The sequence below is a fragment of the Haliaeetus leucocephalus genome, unplaced genomic scaffold (assembly GCF_000737465.1).
Source record: "Haliaeetus leucocephalus isolate CR32 unplaced genomic scaffold, Haliaeetus_leucocephalus-4.0 Scaffold924, whole genome shotgun sequence".
Taxonomy (NCBI): Eukaryota; Metazoa; Chordata; class Aves; order Accipitriformes; family Accipitridae; genus Haliaeetus; species Haliaeetus leucocephalus.
The window spans coordinates 835,057-855,489 of record NW_010973360.1 but is presented as its reverse complement, the minus strand read 5'-3'; the positions used below and the strand labels follow the sequence as shown (position 1 = coordinate 855,489).

Below are 20,433 nucleotides of genomic sequence, written 5' to 3'. Positions count from 1 at the left end.
GGCGTCTGGGGGGGGGGGGGGGGGGTGAGTATAGCTTTCTGTCACTCTCTTTTCAAAATATTTTGTGAAAATGAAATAAATCTGTAGAACTAGAAATCCTTGTGCATGGGCATCTCATCATGAAATGTGCAGCTTCAGTTGGGGTTAAAAAGTAGATACAGTGAACGGTAAAGCTTACTTCTAGTTTGAAAGATTCAGTCCTCCGTGGGAGTTGGTATGGCCTTGTACCAAGTGTGTAATTTTTGGTGTGTTATGAGCTGGGAAAGTAGTAGCCTTGTCGCTCACTCACCCATCTTCCTTTGCATTGAGGATGGCTTGTGTGGTTACAAGACAAAGTGAATCGAGGAGCCTGTCTGTGTTTAAAACTGACTATTTTGGGGTTTTGTTGGTTTTATTTTTTTTGTTTTGTTTGGTTTTTTTTTTCCCCTGAGCTTGGTGCATGGCTGGCTGAGTATTTCTGTGGAGGGCAGGAACCAAGGGAAGAGTAAGAGTTTCTTTGGAGAAAAAGCTGGCTCAGTGCCTGTGAGTTGGATAAAGCTTCGCAATTTGGTTCAGGTCAGAAAAAACAAAGGTGTGCTCCGGTCCAAGCAGATTTCTATAGACTGAAGGAATTTTAATTTTGTCCTTTTTTTAACTTGAATAAAAATACAAGAGTTTCGGGTACTGGGTAGGCTAAAAGTTATTCTGGCATTTTGACGTTTTCCTGTATCTTGCAGGGATGAGCCTGTGACTGTGTAGTCTAGTATTAAGAATGCCCTGTGATTAGGTGCCTTTGTAGCGCGTGGTGAACAGAAAAGGCTTGAAGCTGGTTTTCATCACACTGAAAATTTGGCTAATGAACTGCTTGTCTGCCTTGTTACGGATAATGGCCCTACTTTGTGAAGTTTTGATTAAGTGTTTGACTTGAATTAGTGAGGCGTCTTTTAGGAAGTCCCATTTATCAGTGCAAGTCCAAAGGAACATTACTTCCCTACTCCTGTGCCTTTACTCCACCTCTCTCTTCCTGCAGCCTCTCCTCGGTCTTCGCCCTCTTTTCAGGAGACTGTAACCCTTCATTATGCTGTATCCTCTGCCGCCTCTTCCTTTGGCCCATGGGTGGCTGAACAGCAGCAAGAGGAGCTTGAGTCTGCCTGGGCAGTGGGCTCACTGACAGGACCTCTGAGCCCCCGGCCAGCTAACAAGGTGGTCTGATTGTCTGGCCCTGGTGCAGCACATGCTGTCTCCTGGCCCGGGCAGACCGCAGAGTTGTTCCATTGAGCGTGCCTGGATGAGATTTTTTTTTTTTTAGCACGTGCTTTGGGAAGCAGCCCAAGTGGTATTGAAAGGATGCATTACCCTTCAAATGGATAATTATTGGTGCACAGGCTGTTCACAGAAATATAAAATCATTCACGTTCTGATTTTCATAGAGGTAGTAAACACAAGAGTTAAGTAGGTAGCAGCCTTGTATTTTTGTAAGTGAAGCATAAAATGAAAAAAAGGCAAACTGATTTTGTGTGTAGGTTCCTGAGGCCTCGTTTCTTTGCCGTTTTTAAGAAGTATGCCTGTAACAAATGTTAAATGTTAAGGTCTACACCAAGCTGCCCAGCTTTCCATAGCAAAAGGCAATAACTAGCTTTCAGAGTTTGGGTTTTTTTTGTTTGTTTTGTAGTAAACATCTTACATGATCAGTAAATTTTGCCTGTGGATTTGCTTGCAAACCAGCATTTCCACTTAACTGGCAAATTCTGAGTTCAGAAGCGTGTGCACTTTGCCTTTGCGTGTTGCAACACACTTGACTAGACTAACCTCTTCTAGTCACTTTACAGGTATGTGGAGGTTCTAATAGAAACATTTTTCCATTTGAAAGGCATTTTACAGTTTAGTGTTCCTGTAGTACAAAGGGAAAGCAATCTGCATGATTAGTTTGAATAAAAAAAAAATCCACAGGATTATCGATCGCCATTCTGCTTAAACTTGCACTTCCATTAAAAAGAAAGTTTCTAGCTTATATTGTTTTTATAGTTTTAACTATTTGCTGTTAAGCCTGCAGGTAGATAGTCCTGTTCTTCTGCTCAAAGTTTCTGTGGAATTTAGAAGAAAAGTGGATTTCTACATTTTTGCCTTTTTGGTTTTGATCCATTTGAACATTTAAAATTGAGTCCATATAATTCTTTGGACACACGTAATCTCTAGGCAGACCAGATATTACTCAAGAAGAATTCAGGTGGAGGCAGAGGGAAGGGTAGAATAGCAAACGCAGGAGTCAAAGGAATGGAGAAGTTGACTTTTTTGGTACTCAGAAGGCTGGATGCCCTATGAAGTAATGGAAAAAGCAGTTTACTCCATTTTTGCCCCCCCTTCTTACTAGCAAATATAAAACTAGTAGTTGTAGGAAGTAGGAATGACTTTTTTAATTTTTTATTAAATATAACTGATGAACGTTCCTGGCATTTTGCCAAATTATTCAGACACTCTATCTGATCAGGTACAATTCATCAAATATGTTCACTTTTATTTCACAAATCCCAAAGACAGTATTCAATTAACTTCTATTTGGATGTAAAAGTTAAATATATTGAAAATGTATTGAAGAAATACTAAATACAAAGCTACTGGAGGTGCCATATGTTACATGGAAGAGTTTTTCAGTTCCTTTAAGCAGCAGAGGATAAACTTCTTGGAGTCATGATGTTCTGGCAGAATAAGAGCATGCAAATACTTCTCACCATAGCTAGTGGGCTTAGCCTCTAGCTGAATACAGTTTGAGCGGGGAGAAGTCTCAAGTATTCAAGAAGTGAAACATCGTTGTATTTTATGATGCAAACAAACAGTTCAAGTGAGGAACCAAGTGTGTTCAGGCCTTGTTTAAATAGTTTTACTGATTTGTAACTCTAGTACATACTGTAGAAGTAGCATACTGAAGCAGCAAGATGCCATGCTGGTCTGGGCTTGTGTGTACTAAGTTGTATGCAGATCAGAGTTTCTCAGTTTGTTCAGGACTGGTGATTATCGGTGGTCTTCATGATGTCTGGAGAACCATACATCTTCAGTCTCTGTATCAGTTACCTTATGTGCTAGGCAGGCTTGATTAGGCATGGCCAGAACCTGTGTCCCCTAGTGGGTTATTACAGTAACCAAGGTGTCTGCTGCAAGAGAGGGGGGTTTGAATTTCACCTTTAGTTAGCCGTTTCTATGGTGATGCTACAGTGCTTGATGGTATTTATCTTTGAGCTCGTCTTCTTCCTTTCCATGCTGGCTTTGACAAGTGTTCTACTAAAAGATAGAGGAACTTCCTAATGATAAGAAAGCTTATTGAACAGTGTCTCTGCAATGTCTGCTGTAAATATGCCAAGTCCTTCCTGCTGGGCCATCTTCCTATTTCTTCATTCCAGAATCTGCTCCCTGTCCCTCCACTTTCAAACTAGACAGACCTGTGCTTCTCCTTCACTAACACTTTCACCAGCACCAGTCCTTTAAAAATAATGTTCTGTCTTGTAGAAGTTCAGGTGCTGACTTCAAGGTCGCTGAGGTGGCAGACTTGAAAATCTCTTCTTAAGTGATCTTGATTCAAGATTAAAGACCAATTTCCAGAATTTCACTTTTATCAGTAACCAAATAAATTAGCACATTTTGCATGCAATCATTGTTGCATTTGCATGACTGTACAGTAATCAAGTATGCTCACCACTGGAGTTTCACCACATACTATCTCATCTGAAACATGCAATTGCTAACAAGGCTTTTCCAATGTCTTGGCTGTTGAGATGTCAGTTGCTTGTTTTTCCTTTGCCAAAAGGAATACCCCGCTTGGCTTTGCCAAAAGTAATAGCAAAAATTATGTCTTGGTTGAAACATTGGAATGGAAGTAAAGAACAGACCTGCTGCTTTAAGCAGACTCACTGTTCTTGTTTTTCAGAAATATTTCTCAAACTTGCTAAAGAAATTAATTACTGTTTGAGACTCCAGGATGCCATTAAGGAATCACTTGAGCAATACTGCTGTTACTAAAGCCTGTTCACCAGATTAGGCCATTTGTTGTTATTGGGGCTGTCAGAAATTGTAGAACCAGGATTCCCTGCTGTAAGTTTCTGAGGAGCAGCATAATTTTGTTCCTTACCTGTTTCAGTTATGAAAACAAAAGACTTATTAATAGAAACACATACGAATTTCTTCATGATTGTAAGATCATACCCGGTCTTGTGTTGTTACAGCTACAGCTACTCTTAGCTGGACCCAAAGTGTTTTTTGTAATGATCTGAAACTAATCTTACTTGGGGCAATGGACTTAATCCAGTTTATGTGGTACTACCCTTTATTTTGGTTAGAATTTGATCAAGTTGTGTTCGTTCCTGTTTTTCAAAGGTTTTCTTAATGAGTTTTTGGTGATGGCACTTTCTGGGCATCTCAAGTTTAAATCTCTTGTCCACAGCAGTGCTGTGTCAATGCAACAAGAGTGGTGATAAGGAGTTACGTCTTTTCTGATTTTGCTGGTAGGGGATTTAGAGAAAATGAACAATTATTCATTGCCACCCTTAAAACTGAGGTCAATGAGACTCGCTTTAGGGATTTCTGTTTGCTTCTATGATACCACACAATCAAGTTAGCATACCTTGTAATGTTGAAGAACAACCTTTCTTACCTTACTAGCCACGTTTAACTATTTTGCAATGGCTCAACACTACAAGAGAACATCTCGTATATCTCAGAGCTAAGGATGAAAAGTACTCTGGACATAATACATGGGTAGAAAATGTCAATAGCCTCATCATGTGTCTTGGGCTATGTTGCGAGATACAGCTGAGTTGAAATGTTCATGTAAGTCCAGAACAACCTGTTGTGTGGGCTCCTTTAGGCCTTTTCATGCCATATCTTGGAGTTTGAACTGATTTACTTAGTTGTTTCAAATGATCATTCAAACCCAAATATATCCTGTGCATACCAGATCTTTTGTGAGGTCCGGTCAGTTTCCTGTGAAATTCAGAGGTGAAGCCTGAACATAGGTGTTCCAAGGTAATGGACAGAAGTCAGCTGATGTTAGTTGACATGGCCGAATTCATGGTAATTCTCCCCAAGAAGGAGAGATTAAAGTAAGCAAGTAGTGGCCAATAGAACTGACGCTGAATAACAAATTTTTCAGAAAGAGTCTTGCTTCAGTGAGTGAGAATTTCTAGTTTTACTTCTAGAAGAGCTGTAAACTATTTGTCAACAGCTGTTTCCAGCCAGATTTTGTCAAATACAGGAACAAGGCCAATTCAAAAGCATAGACATAGCATAGATTTTTTTTTTTTCCTACCTCAGTATTAAATGAAAAGGTACACATATTTCTTATCTTTTTCCTAACTAATTTCACTTTGAACTTGTTCTGTTCCTCTGGTTAAATTCTACCAAGCAATGCTAGTAATGAAGGTATTGGTCACTTCCAAAAAGTAAGGCAAACTGTGCAGGAGGATTTCTTTGTCTCTTCAATTAGGCAATTGCGGAAGCCATTCCTTACACAGAAGTTCTGTTCATCAACACCACAGAGCAATGGAAGAGGATGATTGTTTTTGAATTGACAGCAAAAAATCATGCACGTTTGCCCCAGAGTTTTTCAGCATTAACGTATCTGTAAGGTTTGTGTGGTTTTTTTCAGTCCTTGAGTTTAAACATCTTATATTTGTCGTGAAACTGAATCAGCGTGGTGGAAGCTTTTGCCTAGAGCTGTTGAGCTGTTTGATATGGTTAGTGTTCAAAAGACCCACTAATTCACGGTGAGTAGTTGCTCCTAATACTTCCAGCTTTCAGAATCTTCTTTACTACATTTAGCTTGAATTAGTGCACCTTAGTGACTTGACCTGATCTAGTCTAGCTGTAGAGAGAGTAACTGTGCTGGAAAACAGCCTTGAGCTGCGCAGTGCCTGGACTTACCATCTTTTAAGTTGCTGCATCTGAACTGTGCTAAAGAAATAGATAGCAGAGTGTCTGAGTGGCAGACATGCATATCATGCATTGTAAGTGCACACCTTCGCTAATGCTAAGGCCAAGTATGCTAACACTTTCTGCTGCCAAAGGTCTTAACGGCATTGTAGTTGCCAACATTGCTACGTGATGCCACAAGTGTACCTGTTCATGGCTGCTACGGGGAGAAACTGTGGAGTCTGCTAAGGAGCACGATGCTGTAGTTGAAAGGATTTGTCCACCTTGGTTCTGCTCAAGCCTCACAAACACTCAGGGAAGAGGATAGCAGAGTGCCGAATCCCTGAATTGTTCCTGCAGAGCAGCCCCGGTCTCCATCGTAATTTCTCCTGGGACTTTCAGATGCAAGTAAAAAATTAGCCTGTGCCCATGTGTAGATCAGTTGTCCTATCAGGTAACTCTTGTATATGATGGGGCATAGTCTGCGATATATTGCCTCCTATGATGACACAAGCTATGTAACCTGCTGATGAAGAGAGGCTGAGTACAGTGGACTAGCAATGAGAAATTAAGTTTGCATCTCTGCTTTCTCTTGGGGCTGAATCCAATTCTGGTACTCATTTGGTGAAGAAAATAATATTCTTTGGCTAGTCCATCATAGCATTGACTAAATGAGGATGCTTGCTTTAATGGAGTTACTGTCAGTGAGAAGTCATTTCCTGCAGGATTTTTGGTGGTGGTTTTAGGGTTTTTGTGGTTTTTGTTTTGGTTTGTGGGTTGTTTTTTTTTTAGAGTATTCGAGTTTGCATTTGTTTTAATACAATTAATTGGCAGACATGGGAGTTTAAAACATTGATGTTAAGTTGGAGTTAAAAGTGTGACCTGGGAAAATATGTAATCTTAGAAGAGAAAACAGTTAAAAGTTCTTCATATTGTTTTTTTGCAAAATTCTGTCTTTTTAGTAGAAATTGCATGCTATTGTTAATGTTCCAGTTCAAAGGGCATAACAATTGGGAATGTGATCCCATCCCACACACCTGGGTCTGGTATATTGTTTTTACTCTCCCCCCACTCTTTCATATAACCAGCTGTGCTGCTCCAAGTAAGAATAAAAAGAAAGCAATCAATAACACCCCAGTGCTCCCATTTGTGAGCTTGGGGAGCAAATGGGTACCTTCTTTGCTTTGGTACTTATTCTTGAGGAAAAACCTCTAGTTTTGCATGCTTCCAGGTAAGAAGACAAAAGGCAGCTTCTCCTGTATGTTGTTCTCCTATGACTATCTTCAGCTTGCTCATGAGACACTTTTGGGTCTGCTTCTCACCTGCTTAATCAGCTGCAAAATCTAGCCTGGATGGACTCTTATGAGACTTTTTTTTTACTACTGCAAAGTGGTTTTAAAATGCTTTTGAATCAGCTAGATTGGACATACGTGTCTTCTTAAGTGCCCCTGCTAGAAAGGCAGTTTTCTGCTTTCTGTGTTGTGATCTAGGTGATTTTTTGCTTGGGTTAAGTTGAGTCATGCCTAGTGGCAGTGTAAATTTACTGTGCTGTGAAGCTTCTAGTAAGACCTGTGGTAACTCCTGGCATTATACTGAGTTAAACATGTTAACTATTGATGTTACTGAACATACAGGACACTTTAATCTGCAGTGTAGTGATTATAAAATGTCTTACAAATAGCAAATTTAAGTTGGGATGGCTATTAAATTATTTACTTTGGTTATTAAATGCTTGCAGGACATGAAGACTGCTTTGTGATAAAGAGGATTTGCACTTCTGGAAGTGCATATGTGCAAAATATTTCATGTGTAACGGCAGAATCTGGTCTGCCATGTGCTGTGTATTTGATGCTGAGATACATACCTGCATGTCAAAATGCTGCACTTGACTATTATCCCTGCATTTTAGTTGGAAACACATGTACTTGACCATTAAAATGTCTGTTTTGAGAGGGAAGGAATATGTCAGAGGCAAAATGTGCTGCCTGCTTACAGGTAGCAAAGAACTAGAGAGCCTACTTCTGTACATTTCAAACTTACAGCTGTAAAATTTCTAAAATGCACTTATGAAAATGTATTTGCTTATATGATATATAAAGAAAACAATGCTTAATTAAGTTTGGACAAGAGTCATCTCTGTGCTATTGTCAGCAGACCTTAGGAGTCCCAACTATAATCAGTAGCATGGCCCATGTGTATAACCTCGTGCATAACCGGAGCAGTTGCTTTAGAATCCAAGTCAGTCTTAATTGCTAGCTGTAGGCTTGATAACAAGGTTTAGAAAGTAGATACACTAGGGAGGGAAGATTCAAAACTGGAAAACTGGGGTGAGGGGGAACAAACTCCATGTAGCTGTTAGCTGTCCAGATGTAGATAAGCTGTAAACAGTGAAGTCTTTTCACCTTTCTTTATGGCAGCCATCGAGGAAGAAATCATTCACACTTGGCATGCTGAGCCATGTGTACGTGCAAGATATTTGCTGGCTGAAGACTGATTCTGCACAGATGCCCTAGTACAGCTCAGGGATCCAAAGACCAGAACATGAGCCCTGCTTCCACCTTAGACTTGGGATTCTAGAGAATATGGGCTGCTTTGTTCATTATAATTTCACCGTCAGTCTCTGTCTCGTAATCACCATGCATTCAGATCCATTGAATAAATACTTGGTGGTATGGGAGTGGTGCAGATACAAATTCTCTCCTACCTGCTATGGTCTTGCGTGATTTTGAAGGAGTCATACTCTGTCTGCCTCATCTTATTAATTCTTTGTAGAATTGTATTAAAGCAGGTGCTATTTCCTTGCTATAAATATAGAAAATAAAAGAATCTTTGTGTGTTTGGAGTAGGCTGTAATTCTGGCCACAGCATGTATGGAAAAGCTTGTTAGATATCTTAAAAGATCTAGTAACTTATTAAAGGAAAAGCTTTGAAGGGCAGCAAATGTGTAATAGAGGTTCCGTGCTGATGGGGAGTCAGATTCTTTTCTTTTAAAGCATTAGCCTTAACCTTCTTCTTAGAAGTTTAGCTTTTATGTTTTCTCATTGCATGATGTCACAAGCTGTAGCTGGAACACGTGTCTGTCAAGCATCACAAGCAGGCTCTGACTGCTGGCTTTGGAAATGTATATGTGCAGGAGTTTAGCTTAGAGGAGGCAACTGTGCTCTTTTAGTGGTCTCTGGAGCAGAGATGTATGTTACTTCTGCAGAACAGCTGTCCCAAAGTAAGGGTTGGAGGTCTGGGAATGACTACTACAAGCTATTCATCTGGGAGGAAAGAAACTACCCAGACAAAGACAATTTCTGCTTCTAGCAAGCCTGTATCTTTATGCCCCAAGAATACTTGAGATGTCACCATTCCCGCTTCTGTGATTTTTTTTTTTTTTTTTTTTTATTTTTTCTTCTGGGTTTTTTTTTCTCCTCTTGCTCAGAAACTACTGACTCCCTTAAGGATTTTCTCTCCCATGCTCTGTATTACTCACACTCAACTTTCCTTGTGTTATTCTTTTTGTTCTTCCTTTCCCCTTTTCAATATTTACTGTCTCCTTTTTCTTAAATGATTTTTCTTTCATGTTTCTGTTCCTTGGAGCCACAGATTCACCAAGGTTTCTACCAGCCATGGTGGCATATGCTGCATTCCTGACTTCCTTCTCTCTCTCTCTCTCTCACATCTTTGGAGAAGGTCATAGGTATATGCATGGCTTCAAGTAGTGGAGTCTCAGTGATGCTGTTGGACCCACTTTGATGAAATATTCTTCTTTTCTGAAGAAGGACAAAACATGAACTCAATTTCATTTGTTCCCTTCCACTGTCAAAACGTACCATGTGTACATGGAATACATACATAGAATAAGAAAACTCAAAAAATGACACAATTTGAAATGTTTCCATTAACAGAATGAAATAGGCTCAACATACTAACCTGAAAGGTTGGAGAAGTTGTATATAGGAAATCGGTCCAACTTGTCTTGATCTAGAAACACCTGAAAATGGAGCCCTATGATACTTCACTGGGGGATATATGCAGCTGTGGCTAGTTCCTCATTTGGTACTTCAGGTGATACAAGTATATGATCAGTTATGATAATTTATTGGTCCTGTCCAGTGTTCTCTGGGTTGATGGGAACCTTTCTGTAGATGTAAGTGGATATAAACTTGTAAATTTTTCCTCCCTGCAGCCTAAAGGGAGGATTCATTACAATTCTCAGTGAGTTTACTCTGTTACACAAAGTACCTTGCATCTTAAGTTCTGTGTTACTCCAAGAAAAATCTATGTGCAAATATTTCCTGTCTCTAGCATATATACCATCTTGGCTGACTTTCCTTAAACCTCAAGGTGAAAGACTGGTTGTTAGAGTATGTAAAATGGAACTGTTCAGAGATAAGATTTCATGTTCATAGCCAGCATCTGAGCAGCTGTACTTAAAGACAAATTGCGAAACCCCAAAGTATGCTTTCTGCTTGTGACAGTGCGTTAGTTACACTGGAGACATGTTCTTAAGTTCCTGTGGCTGCACCACTTCTGTGACAGGTTTTGCTGCTCTCACACCCACCTAGGTGGGAGCAAATGGCAGTTCTACTTTCAGGGAGGAGGCCTGGGTGGTAACTTATGAGTGATGATTTCAATCAAAAAAAAAAAAAAAAAAAAAGGCTTGATCCTGTTGTGTTGTCACCTGTAAGCTCTCTGTCAGCTCTGACCAGTGGCTGATTAAAGTGACTCAGCCAGCTACTTGAAAGCAGGTAGTGACTAAAAGGTGTAAATAATAACCAGTCAAGTTTAATAAAAAAGAAAAAAAGATGCCTATACAGGTTTCCTCTTACCTAACCCTTAATCTTCCTTTGCTAGGTGGTTGCCCTGCTAACTTTTCCTGTCCTTGGTGATGGAGTGAGTTGTCTTTTGGAGGTGTTCAAAGTCAGGGTTGGACAGGGCTTTGAGCAACCTGATGTAGTGAAAGCCATGGGCAGGGACATTGGACTAGATGATCTTTGAAGGTCCCTTCCAATCCAAACCATTCTATCATTCTTTTGTTGACATGTTCCTCTCTGAGTCCATCCTGCTTTGGATGCTCTCTCTGAGCATCTTCCTTCTCCTCCTCCTCCTCTTTCCGTTCCCATGATTCCCTTTCTCCAAAGGGTGGTGACAGGATAGGGGGGAGCAAGGTCCTTGGTTTGTGATGCCTCTTGGTCTTCAGCCTTGATATTTCAGCTGTATGACTTCAGTACCTAGAAAATAATACATCCACTTACTGGTGTACCAGTGTTGCAAAAGCAACGTAAAGCAGAGAAGTTGAGGTAGACACACCATTTTCTTTTTTAAGCATTTCCATAACATTTGTGTAACTTCTGAAGTTTTATTTTTAGAACTTTGTGCTTGATGGGAGGACCTGTTGGGCCTGCCCCTCCTAACTTTTTTTGATGGGAGTGCTTAGAGGACAAATGGTGTCCATACCTGCTTATGAATGCTCTTGTGTAGTTACTTTGAAGCAGTGTGAGGAAAGGTGGAATCCTGAACAACAGCTTACTTAGGAGGACTTGAACACTGTCGGCTGTACCCAGTTTTACACTCCTGTCAGCCATCCTGCCACCAGAACTGGTCAACTAGAGTTAGTGAGATCCTGTTATGAGCGACTTCCTAGTTACCATAGGATTTGGGTCTGTGCTCGAGCGATGTGTGTTTCTTTACTCTTATACTCAAGTCGGGCCATTGGTACTACAGTAAAATGAAACCTAAGAAATTCCTAGCATTTGCTTAAGTGATTTAAAGTGAATGAATTGGTGTTTACAACATGACGTCTTCCTCCTTTGGCTTCTATTTAAAGATGAGCACGGGGAGTGGATTGACAGAAGTAAAATGCTAAAACTGGTTTTAAAAGTTCATGCTGTGTGCCATTTTGCATTGCAGTCGCCTTGCATAATGAAATGAGACTCAAACACAAGGAAATTGTTAGATTTGGATTTAATAAAACTGTAGAGGAATGTTTTGATTTCCAGTATGGCAAGCTAATGTTAGCATATACCAGTTTTGAAGTTTGGATGTATATGAGATATATGTGGTATTCAAATTGATCGCAAGACGTTGCTTTCGGAGATAGTTTAAGCCAAGTTCCAGTGATTTAATTTTCTTTCCTGCCTGTATGATTGTTGGAGGTTGTCTCGTGGTGTTTCTGTGAAAGAGAATTGAGCCAAAGTGAGTTGAATGCTTACCGAGATACGTTATGACATAAGGTTTGCCTTTATGTTAAAGGAAGGTTGAATCTCTGTAGGCACTTATGCTTCCTGTGGTATCTTATCTGAGAAATTGCTGTATGAAAACGTGCCTTCAATTATACATTTAAATTTATGTTCTTACTAGCATACACTATTTTTTCTGATGGAAAGAATTTTTAATCACAGGAAGCTCATTAAACAGGGTTCATTAAAATATTAGTACATTTTCTAAAAGCACTAGCTGCACTGATGCTTAATTTCAGGGGTGCAGAAATAGTTTAACTCTAAACTTTTTGAATAAATGTATTCTGTTCTTCTTCAACAGAGGTGTTACGAACATAAGCAGTATAGAAATGGGCTGAAGTTCTGTAAACAGATCCTTTCTAACCCAAAGTTTGCAGAACATGGAGGTAAGTTTTCAAATGGCATGTGCTCTCTTTTTCCCCTATACTTTAGGATAGAGTAATAACTTGTAAGTTTGATATTTATAGCACTTTATTGTTAACCTTTTGCCCATAAAGCAGTAAGAGTGTTCAGAAACCTGCACCATGTTAAGCACTTATTGTTGGTAAGATTTGTAATTTTAAAGACGGATCTTACCAGTAGTCACAGCTTGCCAGTCTTTATGCTGCAAGTCTAATATTCATTATAGCAAGTTTCTTAATACACGTATGTATTGCTTAAATCACTTTTCAGGGGAAATTGTTATTCACTCATGTAGAAGTGAAAGACAAAAGGAAGAGATTGAATGTTGTTCAGCACTGTGGTCTGCTACTTCTTTTGAAGGAATAGTCTTATTGTAAAAGAAGAAGATGTTTGTACCTTGCTGTATTTTCAATCAGCTCTTAATACCGAGTTGAGAGTTTCTTTCTGCTGTCCAGAAATGTGGTTTTTTTTTCTTTGCCACTAGTTTGGCATGGGTGGATGCGTGGAAGTCTCAGTGTTGTGAATAAATACTTGAGTAGTTACAATGCTCCTTTACTTAAAAAAAAAAAAAAAAATCTCTCCAAAATGTTTGTAGAGCAGACAGTTTTTAGTGCCTTTAGAATAAAATGCTGCTTTACTTTTTGGTGGAAGTAATGCATAGAGTTTATTGTCATGCATGATATACTTAAGTAAATAATCTGCCAGTATAGTTTTCCATGTGAAAAAAGAATGCAAAATCTTGATGCTGATAAATGAGTCTAAATTTGCATTTATACTATATTTCGAGTTGCTATATTAAGCTTAAAAACCTATGAAAATGAATAACTGGTACTTATTTAATCTTAATTTATTTATTTTTTTTTTTAGAAACCTTGGCAATGAAAGGACTAACATTAAACTGTCTAGGGAAGAAAGAGGAAGCTTATGAACTTGTGCGTAGAGGCCTAAGGAATGACTTAAAGAGTCATGTCTGTATCCTTTTTGAAATAGGGCTTTTGCTTATGAATGAAAAAGGTTTATTTCTACAACTACTCAATTTATAGAATAGCAGCAAAAGCCAGTACCATTAGACTTCAAACTGGAAGTTCAGAATTTTAAATTTTGTTTCTAATACGTAAGAATATTTTGTCTAAGCTATCCAAAGGGCAGATACGTTGCAGCTATCTTTGCAGTCACACTTAGCTCAAATATTATTCCGGCTTGCGTTTTATTTTTTTTATCATCAAAATGCAATTCTAAATATATGCTGGGCTGAACTAGGCATTTAAGCATGTGATTTGCTTTAAAAACATTAGTAGTTGCCATTACATTGATAAGGACTTGTCATATACTTAGAATGCAGGAAGTGCAAGCACTTCAGTTGTCTAATATAAGCCCTTACTCAAAAATGTGTTTGAGTAAGCCTGATAGTCTTTTCAGAGATCCTATTACTTTATTTCCTCCCCCAGAACATGAAAAATACAGTTTACAGCATGTTATATGCACCCTATGTATATAACCAGCAAAAAGTTCTCTGTCTTCAATTTGCAAGCAGTTTCTTTGTACAGCTGAGGAAAAGAGTTGTAATGATGGTAATAATGTTACTGTCGGTTTATAAAATGACTTAAGAGCTTTTTACCAACTGTTCTGTCACTGCCATGTTGGATCTCTTTTCTCTGTGTTCAAATTCAGTAGAATCCTTAACAGAGTTTTCCAGGTTGGCATGTCTATGGCCTCCTTCAGAGGTCAGACAAGAAGTATGACGAAGCTATCAAATGCTATAGAAATGCACTGAAATGGGACAAAGACAATCTTCAAATCTTGAGAGATCTTTCTCTGCTACAGATTCAAATGAGGGATCTTGAAGGTTACAGGGTAAGTATACATACTGCATTTATTGTCAACTTCTAGGGAACTGCAGCAAAGGTGGCAAATTGTTTAATGACACTTTTAAAAAAATACACAGAGTTAGAACCAGAGTGTTAAAACTGTACTACTCAATACTTTGTGAAGGTAAAAGCAGATGTGCTACTGAGCAATTTCTATGAAGTATACTGATTTAATGGCATATTAAATGATTCTTCTTCAGCTCAGTGCAGAATTGTTTGTTTTGTTTTTAATGCTATATAATCCAGCAATGGACAATGGCCGGTCTTTTTGTTGTTTTCTTGGAAGAATCCCTGCAGGTAAAAGGCAATGTGTTCAGATGACTGTTATTCAGGCAAAGGAGTTTCCATTTTTCAATAACTTTTTACCATATATCTCTCCTCCTTTAAATCAGTGGCCGCCAGTTTTCTCTTGGCAGTTGGGTAGTGGTACAAAGCAAGCAGTATGCTGCATGAAACATAACATTTTGCTTCCCAACCAACCTGGGCATTAATGACCGCTCCTTTGGGTCCAAATATTTCCTTACGTTTCCTCTGAGCTGAAAGATTGTGGATCAGAACTCTTGAATATTCCTCTTCTTTCTTGATTTAATACTCAAAATGTTTAGATTACTATCTTGTTTTCTTCTGTTTATTTTGTAGTAAAGCTGAACGCAGTTTGGTAACTTAGATTGGAATCCTCTTTCTGCCTGTTACTGCACACCCAGTTATTTGCTGCCTTGTGTCAGTTGTCTGTATTTGCCGTGTGAGATGTTTCACACTAATGAACCATTACGAGGTGGTAGTGTCATGGCTGTAATACTTCTGTAAAGAAGAATACAAACTTTCTATTGTCTTCTCTACAAATGCTACTCCTAATGTAGTTAGATTATTTTTTTTTCCCGTCATCTTGAATTGCGAGCTGATGTCTAGCTTGCCAGTACCTTCATTTTTTAAAGTAGCAGCTTCTGTTTAGTATACACATCACAGAGATGTGTATGTGGTTCAGGGTAAGTCATAGTTGCTGCCCATAATCAATGTGTAGCTCACTTAGGGTTAGGCAGAACAATGACTATAGAAGACATGTTTGTTTCTTACTGAGCTATCCAGGGAAGGATGACAATGGTTACCCTAAGTATTTATAATTCAAACAATAATTAATTGGAAAAAAGAAAAAAAAACTTAGTTCCTCCTAAGTTACAGTTTTTGTGCCTGGAAACTTGTCCATGATTCAGCTGATGTCGACTGGTGTAATAAGGTATTCCTTTTCACTGAAAAAAAAAAAAAATCTTTGAGATTTTTACTTGAGAGACCTTGAATAATATTTTATGTCTGGTTTTCATCTTTTCAAATTTTCCTTGCACCTTTAAAGTTGTGGTTGTTAAAACACATTAGTTGGTCTCTTCATAGATTATTTCATTTTCAAATTAGGGTAATGTTAGTATGCTAAGAACAAGTTTTGTTCTCAGAGCTGTGTGGAACCATCAGCTAACATGGGTCTTCAGTTAACGTATTTCCAAGTTAGGACATTTCTTAATCACTGTTTTTTTTTCATATTGGTAATCTAGAAATTTGACTTCTTTCTTGCTGAGACAAGATAGCCAAAACTTAGCATAGGTGCCAAAATTCATCTGCAGATGTGTGTTCTCTTGGCCTCTAGATAAAGGTGAATACAAATGTATAATTGCTAAACATGCAAGGAACGCGTGGTTACAGAATGCATTAAGGATTAAATGTTAACATGCTTAGAAGCCAGTAATACATGACTGATCATATGCTAGTTTCTAAAGAATGTGAATTTACTCTCAAAACTGGGAATAATGTTGGGGGGGGGTCCCTTCACTTTAACTTCCACATTCTCCTACTTTATAAAATTTTGAGTGATACTCATTCTAGTCAAACTGCTATAACTAGTTTTAGTTCTTTGTTAACCTCTACTTCTGACTGGGCTTTTCCAGTAGGTAATAACTTCTTTCCTTTATTTTAAATTACTTGAAGATGCCTTTCAGGAGTCTGTAACAAAACAAGTAACAAGTTTTCCCTCAGATTAAAACAGCATGATACCAAGCAAATCTGTTGCATCTTCCAGCTGTAATTATCTTGCTGAAGAACAGGGATGCACTTGCATGACCTATTTTGCCTAACAACACTTGTAATTATTTAATACATATGTACTTCCAAGGTGAATTTGAAACACCAGTATATAGTAAATGTTATTGCAACTCAAACCAAAGTATCTGTAATTGCATTCTGTTCATAAGTGGTAAGACAGGAAAAGCACGTGTGTCATACATTAACAAAGTTAGTCTGACTCATCAGTATTCATTTGGACATGATGTGTTATTTTGTGGTTGTTTGGGGTTTTTTATTCAGTCAAGACCATCGTAGTGTTTTAACATTTATTCTTTCTTTTGGTTAAAAAAAACCCAAACAACTTTGCATATAGAAAACTGATTTTTAGTGGCATTCCTTAAATATTAGAATACTGAAGACAGAGTGTTGCCTAATGGATTCTACAGAGCATCAGAATAAAGTCAGGAAAATTAGTAGCTACTTTTTTGCAGGAAACAAGATACCAATTGCTTCAGCTCCGACCTGCACAGCGAGCATCATGGATTGGTTATGCTATTGCTTACCATCTGCTGGAAGACTATGAAATGGCAGCAAAAATTTTAGAGGAATTTAGGAAGACACAGCAGGTAAGAGGCAAACATGAAATTGCTGTATGGATTGCTGCTTAAGCTAAAAATAAAACACTGCTTGCTTTCGTGATGTGAAAACTTTATGCAGTTTCTTTAGTCGAATTAAATCACAAATACATTCTAGAAGGCTGAACTTTCTCATGTGTCTTGCTTTCCTATGTAGACATCACCTGATAAAGTGGACTATGAGTACAGTGAACTGCTGCTGTATCAAAATCAAGTCCTCCGGGAGGCAGGACTATATAAAGAAGCCTTGGAGCATCTTTGTACCTATGAAAAGCAGATCTGTGATAAACTGGCTGTCGAAGAAACTAAAGGTAACTACTTTTTTGAAGATACACTTAAACACATAGTATACAATGGAATGCCTGTACTGTCAGCTTTTCCCATCTTTTGGAACTTCATCTTTGATTTGTTTTTAGATTAATTTATTTAATTCTGCTTTGGTAGCAGACTGCCTGTCTTGCAGCTGTTCAGTCGCTGTCATACTCTTCTCCCAGGTTGATAAGACATCAACAGAGTACAGACATACTGTTCTGAAACTTTCAAGCTAATGAGCATTTCACTCAGATGATCCTGAATTGATGTCCTGAAATTCTGTTAGGGTAGTGTACCCACACATGTGCTATAATAGCTTTGATAGTGGTCTTGACAGGGAGACCGCTTGCTGAAAGGGCAGAATCATCTTCGGCAAAGTAGAAGGCTCTTAATTATACTCAGTCACTCTTACAGTGTATGGAAATAGGCTCTTTAGCTGGGCAACTCAATGTAGGCTTCTGTTACTGTATTATTACAATCCTAGTGTATAATATTATAACAGAGCAATATAATACTATATTTTATATTCCATAGCTGGAATTGCAGAGTGATAAAGGTTCATTCTTACAGCTCTATTAACAGGTGCACTTTTTAAAAGCATGCTTTGTTCCTCTTCTGCTTGATGTTTGTACAGTCCTTCTGTGAAACTTCTAATCTATTGAAGGTATTGTTTGTTCATGGCCCACATTGGAATCTATTCGGATTGGAGCAAAGGGAAAAAAGCTTTTTACTCTATAATATTATTCATGTAGATGTGGTAGCTAGCTCCCTATTCTTGCTAACAGTAATTTCACTGTCTTGCAAAAAGAAACTAGGAATTGAGTAGTGACAGTATTACGGAAGGTGTGTGGTACTTCCTCAAAGAAGATGATTGCAGACAACTCTCCACAGTTGCTGAATACATTATTTGGTTTGCATATAAATGGAAATAGATGTAGAGATTACACTCTCGCAGACCGTTTTTAAGACGCAGTAGCGGGAGTTTTGGTTTTGGGGGGTGGGAGTGGTTTTTTATGACTTGGGTTTTATCTGAAAGATCTTTTGACATATTATGTGTCCTTAAGTTTTTGCTGAAGGTCTGAGACTAGTACTGAAATAGGATTTCACAAAAAAACGCACCAAAAACCCAAACAAAACACAAAACCTTCTAGCAAGTTACCAGAAAAAAAGCATGGAAATGCACTACAGTCTGTGTGCTTTCAACAGGGTACAACTGATTAATTTTTTGGGGCACAGCTCCTGTTGTGTTGTTAGGTCTACTTTAGCTGCGGTGCATACTACAGAAAAGCCTGCTAATAAATGAGTGTTGTCTACAGATTTTAAGTGTATGTGCAAAAGCTATTGTGGATGAAGTACAACTGAGAAACTGAAAATAGTATTGGCATTTGCCACCATTAGATAAAAATTATAACTTTCACCCCAGAGAAAGGATTTAGGTTTATTTTCCAGATTCTGTCATTCTCAGTGAGTGAACCATTGATGTTTTGCCTGGCATTAGATACTGCATGTAGTCTTCAAGTTATCCTATCTGTGGGAAGCAGCTTCTCTTGACAAAATTATGTGTCAGTTGCATGACATAGGGAAGAAGAGAGGTAATGCTGACTCCTATTTTCCTCTTGAAACTGGATGAGAAAATCTTACCTTAATCTAGAATGGCACTGTATCACCTCTGGTGTGTAATCTTTTAGTGCCTAACATTTGCCAATAGCAAAGCTTTGTAAAATATGGTTTCCCATTGTGAAAAGGGAAATTGACTTTTGTTGCAACTCCAGCATTAGCAAAGATCCTCTAAACAGTTGTTAGATCTAGACTTTACTTTTAACAGTTGCATCTTATAATGAAGTATCATTAAAAGGAAACTTGCTTGCAGAATCTTGAGAATTCATTAATCAGATCAACGGCTTGATTTAAAAAGTTGAAGTTAGTTTTATGAAATACCAGACTGAAGAACCATTCTTTTATTTGCAGCTCTGCAGTTTCAATTTGGTTTTCAAGATGCTATATACATGAAATACCGTGTACTGCTTTTAATTGCCTTCTGTAGTAAAAACTGCGCTTAAAGTAACCAGTCACTTCAGTAAGTGAGAAAAAAAATGTGCATCTTGCTTTTAACATTAAATTTTCAAGTAAGTTTCAAGAGTTACTGGCTGAGTTGTAGAATTGTATTGTAATTGTAGCTATTATCAAATTAAAAGCCTACCTGTCAGCTAGTTTGTGATGGCACTGTGATCATTTTTTCTAAGAAATTAGAATCTACGTGGAGTTAAGGATTATCTAATCTTTTACTGTAGAGTGATTAATATTACACTGCTTCAGTATCTTGTTACCTTAATTTAAAACTTCTTGGATTTCATACAGGAGAACTCCTGCTTCAGCTTGGCAGACTTGAAGAAGCAGTTGAAGTCTATAAAGGACTGCAAGAAAGAAATCCCGAAAACTGGGCCTACTACAAAGGCCTAGAAAAGGCACTTAAACCAGGTAATGATTTGATATGTTGTAGTAAAGAAGTTGTTTCTGCACATTTGGGATTTTTATATGGATAAAAAACTTGTATTGCTTTAAATAATAAAACTATTTTTTAGTTTTTAGTCATAGTGTGTACATATTGTCATAATGTTTCTTTAAGAAAGGCTGGAAGTATTTCTTGTATTGTTACCCTGTCTTACTTAAAAGCAAAACAACACAAAAATGCAGTAATCTTTGTGTGTGGTTGAAAGAAGAGAGTTATTTCTTAGAAGACAGTTTTAATTTAGTTTTTTTCTTTTACTGTCTCTGTTATCTTATATCTTATGTTGTAGGTAATACAGGTTTTGGAAAAACAGACATGATTCTCCTGAATGGTTTTCTTTGTTGAAGATCTTAGCACAGTGATAAGGCGGGAACTGTTTTTTAAGATGAGAGATAAGCAGTTAGTCTTCCACTGCTGGAAGAGGAATTTACAGATACTGAATACCTGAAATCATTTAGTACAGCAGTTTTAAAAAGAATAAAATGGAAATTAATGTTATTTAGGAAGTATATAGCTATTAGTTGCTATATACACTGATTCTTTTTTTAACCAGA

The 20,433-nt window shown here is 38.0% G+C and overlaps 1 protein-coding gene across 2 annotated transcripts in view; it reads left to right on the top strand.

The window, feature by feature from the left end:
- NAA15 (N(alpha)-acetyltransferase 15, NatA auxiliary subunit) overlaps positions 1 to 20,433 on the top strand; it is a 40,436-nt gene that overhangs the window by 586 nt on the left and 19,417 nt on the right. For both annotated transcript variants that reach the window (XM_010583620.1, XM_010583619.1), the window contains exons 2-7: positions 12,406 to 12,490; positions 13,374 to 13,478; positions 14,203 to 14,360; positions 16,915 to 17,049; positions 17,216 to 17,369; positions 19,729 to 19,848. In XM_010583620.1, coding sequence (XP_010581922.1) covers positions 12,406 to 12,490; positions 13,374 to 13,478; positions 14,203 to 14,360; positions 16,915 to 17,049; positions 17,216 to 17,369; positions 19,729 to 19,848 — 757 coding nt within the window. The remainder of the gene's footprint in view (positions 1 to 12,405; positions 12,491 to 13,373; positions 13,479 to 14,202; positions 14,361 to 16,914; positions 17,050 to 17,215; positions 17,370 to 19,728; positions 19,849 to 20,433) is intronic.